This window comes from Salmo trutta, chromosome 28 (genome assembly GCF_901001165.1).
Source record: "Salmo trutta chromosome 28, fSalTru1.1, whole genome shotgun sequence".
NCBI lineage: Eukaryota > Metazoa > Chordata > Actinopteri > Salmoniformes > Salmonidae > Salmo > Salmo trutta.
In genome coordinates this window covers 41,018,331-41,024,330 of record NC_042984.1, presented here as the reverse complement: position 1 = coordinate 41,024,330, position 6,000 = coordinate 41,018,331, and the positions used below count along the sequence as shown (strand labels likewise).

At 46.8% G+C, this 6,000-nt stretch overlaps 1 protein-coding gene across 2 annotated transcripts in view; it reads left to right on the top strand.

Annotated features, from left to right (window-relative positions):
• The first annotated feature begins 378 nt into the window (after positions 1-378).
• The window catches only part of sema3h (sema domain, immunoglobulin domain (Ig), short basic domain, secreted, (semaphorin) 3H), a 31,844-nt gene continuing 26,222 nt past the window's right edge, over positions 379-6,000 (top strand). For both annotated transcript variants that reach the window (XM_029720078.1, XM_029720077.1), the window contains exon 1: positions 379-828. In XM_029720078.1, the coding sequence (XP_029575938.1) occupies positions 693-828 (136 nt within the window). In that variant the 5' untranslated portion in view covers positions 379-692. The remainder of the gene's footprint in view (positions 829-6,000) is intronic.

The window sequence follows — 6,000 nt, the reverse complement described above, 5'->3', positions numbered from 1 at the left end:
AGACAGAAGGAGAGAGACAGACAGAGAGAGAGACACAGAGAGAGAGACAGAGAGAGAGAGAGAGACGGGAAATAAGATGAAAGGCCCCGCACAGCAGTTGTCTTATTACCAGTTATTAAAGTAGGTTTTCCTGGAGCAGTGAAAAAAAGAGGAGTGTTTGTGTGTGTGTGTGTGTGTGTGTGTGTGTGTGTGTGTGTGTGTGTGTGTGTGTGTGTGTGTGTGTGTGTGTGTGTGTGTGTGTGTGTGTGTGTGTGTGTGTGTGTGTGTGTGTGTGTGTGTGTGTGTGTGTGTGTGTGTGTGTGTGTGTGTGTGTGTGTGTGTGTGTGTGTGGCTGGTGCAATGATTTGGGATCTCTTCCCCCTCCTCCTCCTTGCCTATACAGAGGAGGACTGAAAGAGGGAGAGGGAGCGAGAGAGAGAGAAAGAGAGCCAGATTAGAGTAGAGTGAGAGAGAAATCAACACTCAACGAGGGGAGAAACCCAATAGACGAGAGTGAGAAAAGACAGAGCGAGAGATACCAGAGACAAGTCACATGAAGAGAAGAGAGGAGACACATCTCTGTAGCTGTCGAGCTGAAGCCAAGAGGGAGTAGTGTGTTTTGTTGGACTAGATCTCTTTGCTTTTCAGAGCCCACACACAGACACAAGTGAGTGTGTGTCCTGCTGGTGCCTTACTCGTGAAGTGTGTGTGCTATGCTCGGGACTTTAAGTGTGTGCGTGTGTGAGACCATGTGGAGGTTCGTGACCTTGTTCCTTCTAGCCCACCTGGGGCGCAGTCTGACAGGGGCATGGAGAGCCTCCCTGCCGCGCCTGCAGTTCACTCACTCAGGTAAGACAGAACCCCTCTCTCTCTCTCTCTCCCTCACGCCCTGCTGTCTCTTGTTAGTGTGCATTTCTCCTGTCTGCCCACACATTGTGCTGTCATATTATCTAGTTCAATGTCTGTCCCTCTCACTGCTTTCCTCATTCCGGGACACTTTTTTACACAATGAGGGATCAGCTATGTTCGGGAGAGTGTGGGATGTTTGTGCCATGATGTTTGTGTATGATTGACGAAGTGCAATTATTGTGTCATGATGATGTGTGTCATCGAGGGGGCTGGCTTTTTTTATTTTTTTTATTTAAGAATGGGTATGACAGTATAATTTATCTGTCTTCTAATAGAGAGGTATGTTAAAATCTTACGTCTGTGCTAATGTAAGTATTGAGTGATATTTGAGCTGCTCCATCTGTCCACGTCTGAGAATGCAACAATCCCCAAACCCCAGTTGGGAGGGATAGTCTCATCAGTCGTACGTGAGTTACATACAACAATCGGATTCAAGGCTGAAACGTACGTGACATAGAAAGAGTAAAGGGAACTTGTGCACAGAGGGAAGCTAGTTGGATTTAGTTCGTTCGGTCGGGGTGACGGTGTCTGAACACAGAGAGCCGTTTCACTTCCTGCGTCATTTCTGCTTTGCGGGACTTCATTTCAGTGCTACATCTGGCTGCTTTTGAACATGAGCGTCACAACGTGGAGTTCAATATCAGTGGTATGAAAAAAGAAAGTCCAGAATCTTAAAAAAAGGACCGGAAATACTTTTGGACCTCACTATACGTCTGATAGCCTGACCGCCCTTTAACCTCTGCTCTTCGCGGGTCAGATTCACCACTAGCTCCTGATTCCAGATCAGATCCTGGAGGTCCACGTGTCCACCATGACTGATTACCCAATCAGCTTGGCCGCCTCGTCCCCCTCTCTCTCTCTCTCTCTCCAACCCAGCTTGCCTTAATGACTAAATGATACCAGTGATTCAATCAAATTCTGCGTCGGCCAGCCAGCCAGCACCGGACTAAGCTGCCTGCCACCCCCCAGTCCTAACGGCTCAATTATTCCAGTTGCTTGTAGACTCCAGCCCTTATTTCCCAAATGATAAATGACAGCTGGGGATTGGGTTCTTGCCTCCCACACACAAAAGGGACATTTTACTGCTGCGAATGATGTGAAATGTATAGCGGCACATATAAAAGGCTAATGAAGCCAGCTGTTTAGCCGTGTAGAATGATTGGGAACCCCACACAAGCTGGTTATAGAGTTGCCGTTTGATGATGCTTGCCCTGCCCGGCTGCCTTTAACAGTTCGCCTGCTCCTCTCGTGACCCGTGAGGATGCCTGATTACCCTGTACAGTGATTGGAGGGACGGCCGTGTTTGGAAGGTCATTGTCATTTTGAATGATTTACACAGGACATTTGTGACATAAAGTGGAAGTAACTCCATCATCTCAAGATGATGACACTTTCCCCTTTCACCTGGTACCCCTTCTTCCTGGCAACACCCTTGACAACGGTAGACGGTGGTTTTGCAGCCTTGAACTAAAGCTGTGCTGTAATGCTCAGACAGAGAGCTGCCTTTGCCAAACATCTGATTATGATGAATACGTATTTATCCAGAAAGGTCAAAGGGCAGGGTATCCACGTGTGCCTGGTTGAGTGGTGAAAGAATCCAGATGTCAGGGAGTGTGTGTTTGTCTGTTTCCCAGGCATTTCCAGGCCTGCCTCTCTAATTGCACTGTAATTGGTGAAGTGATAACCCCATTTCCACAGGAAACGGGCCCCAGTTTCCTAATTTCTCTAGTGGCGCACCGCACAAAATCTTCCCACTGGGAACCGTGAGCCAGACAACTCAGCTATGGGGCTCCCCATGTAGAGAAACAGGTAGACTAACTCAGACACAAAGACAGACACACACAGACACACACACACAGACACACACACACACACACACACACACAGACACACACACACACACACACACACACACACACACACACACACACACACACACACACACACACACACACAGACTTAGACACACTAGCAATCCTCTTGATAATAACAAAATGGTAATGAGGGAGATTAATGATAACTACACTATTGAATCACGATAGACAGGATACTTAGTACCAATTTGAGGAAAATAACCATATTTTTTTAATGGACTCCCACCATGGTGTGTGTGTGTGTGTGTGTGTGTGTGTGTGTGTGTGTGTGTGTGTGTGTGTGTGTGTGTGTGTGTGTGCGTGCGTGCGTGCGCGTGCGTGCGTGAGCATTCCTGCCTGCATCTACGTTCATTTTAGTCTGTGTGTGTGTCTGTATGTGCGCTTGTCGTGTGTGTGTTCATGTGTGTGTGTGTGTGTGTCTCCTGATGCAGGAATGTTCGTAGCTGAATCACACGCCACACATTTATCCTAATCACATAGACGCACGTCAGTGGCTCCCATGACTGAGGTAATCTAATGTTTGCTGGCTCGGGTTTGTTTGGCGGCTAAAAATATATCTCTCATCCTCCTGATGCCATCCTAACTCATGGCGTACACATCCACACAGGACTGGAGGAAGAGAGGGTGGTGGGCAGACAGAGACTTGCCCTCAAGAAAATGCCACAGACACCAGAGGAAGTGTTAAGGTCGGGCCATGAGGACACAGGGCGGAGAGGGAGGGGCGAGTGGGCGGTGGAGATATGTCAAACGTTTTTCTTTGATTAAGAGTGACGGGGTCAAGGCTCAACTGGCTGGAGGTCAAGGGTCATGGACTTAAGGACCTCGCTGTCACCTTCAGCTTGTCTGAGGACGTCGGCACTCTGCAGTTTTCACAAACACGTTGAGTCTACCCGGACTGAAAATACATGGCTGTTCTGATGAGTTAAGACACATTTAGAAACAGAGGCCTTTCTGTTTGTGATCTTGGATTTCAACAAGATTTTCAGGATTCCAATCTAAGCCTTCTGAACTAAACAATGTACCTTTACAAATCTACTTCTCACTAGTTTGATTCTACACGTTGGCCTACATTTACAGTTGAGCCGTTAGCGCGTTACTGCATGAAGCTAATGGACTTTCAACAGTAGATGTGTTGTGTTTTGGTGTTAGCTGTGGAAGCCAGTCTGACAGGTGAAACACTGACAGCACTAATCCCTCTGAGGGGCTGCTGGTGAGAAAAGGCCTGGAACCCCCACTGGGTCGACATGGTCACTGTTGTCAAGGCAACTACCCCAGAGGAAGGATGGGCCCGTTGGGGTTGGTGGGTGCAGCTGGTGTTTTGGGAGAGTGGCAGGAATGTGTGTGTGTGTGCGTGTGCGTGTGTGTGTGGAGACTACATGTCCGTGTCTAAAAGGGTATTTTAGCTTGGGAGAGGCTGGAATGTGTTTTGTGTCACCCTGAATAAGAGACAATCATCATAGACTCAGAATGACGCAATCCTGAAGGGTGTTCTGGCCATTGGCTCTACAGTCCAGTGTGTGTGTAGAAATATACAGTATATACAGTACATCTAATATATTTGGGTGTGAGAGAGATGAGATGGGTACACTCTTAGCGGGGGACTTTGATTGTGCAATTTGAAACGTGCCACTCAGCAAGTTTGCCAACAACCAATAGAATGTGTATGCCAGTCTGATCTTACGGTCCTCCCGGGTTCTTAAAATAAATATTTGCTACCTCTTTCGTCAGCAAATGAAAGTGATTCAATTAACTCCAAATGGCAGTTTATTTTTGTAGTTTCCCTCCATCACAGACAGTCTGCTGTCTGCTCCAAGACTTTTTTTTCCCCTCTCATGCTCTTCTCCCCATCGACTCATCCTCTTTCTCATCGCATTGTAGTTCCTTCCACACGTGCCATGTCTCATTTCTCAGTCTGTCAGTCTCATCACAGTGGCACCGGTCTCATCTCACTGTTCCAGTTTTTCCACCAGACACAGTCTGTCACTACTTCTCAATCTTCTACAAGCCCTCCTGCTTCTATCTTCTATCAAGCACATGCAAGCTAAGCTTTAGAGGCAAGCTTTGCTACATCCCCCCCAAAAAGTGCTATCTAGAACCTAAAAGGATTCTTCGGTTGTCCCCAGAACCCTTTAAAGAACCCTTTTTGGTTCCAGGTAGAACCCTTTCCACAGAGGGTTCTACATGAAACCCAAAAGGGTTCTACCTGGAACCAAAAAGGGTTCTCCTATGGGGACAGCTGAAGAACCCTTTTTGGAACCTTTTTCTCTAAGCGTGAAAGGGTAAAGGTAATATGTGCAGTTAGAGGAATGTAAACCAATCCATCCTCCAACTTCCTTCCTGTGTGATCTCGAAGCCGATTGACATTCTGTGTGTTAGTGTAGTTTGTGTGGGAGAAGTGTGGTTTCACAGTGAGAGTAGACTGATAGTGGGGATTGTCATCCTCTGCTAATCGCTACTCTCAGCTCTCCGGCTGTGGGGTCTATCCGACGTACAGCCTCTAGCACCGCTTTCATAGTCTGCCTGTTGTATCATCCGCTATCGTCGAATCTGTCCGGAGATGTGTTTCGTTTGTTTGTCTGATGGACTTCTGACTTATGTCCATCCCGATAAGCATGCTTGAGAAATGAATAGATGAATGTGTGTTAGACGCTGTGGGAAAGGGTTTGTGCTGAGTCATATTATGTCGGTTTGTGGAGTGGAGTTGGACTCATCCGGAGTCCTAGCCACAGAATACTACAACTCATATGATTAATGGATGCAGCCTAGCACCACTCATTAGCTGGTTTTTGGTGGACCATATGAGTTATTATAGCTGCTGTGTGACTGTTTTTGATCTCTCGGTCGTTCTATCTGTATTTCATTTAGCATCTATTCATTATTACTACCTATTATTAATCTATACAAATTGTTTGATCATACGGTCACATTTGATTTGTCATTGGGTTATAGACGTATTATAGCTGTGTTATTGGTGTCTGTGTCATATTGTGACTGTACCCTCATCTCTCTGCTGCACGGTGTTCATATTAGGACAGCCTCAGTACTGTGCTGTTGTTGTATTCATCTCTGCTGCACGGTGTTCATATTAGGACAGCCTCAGTACCGTGCTGTTGTTGTATTCATCTCTCTGCTGCACGGTGTTCATATTAGGACAGCCTCAGTACCGTGCTGTTGTTGTATTCATCTCTCTGCTGCACGGTGTTCATATTAGGACAGCCTCAGTACCGTGCTGTTGTTG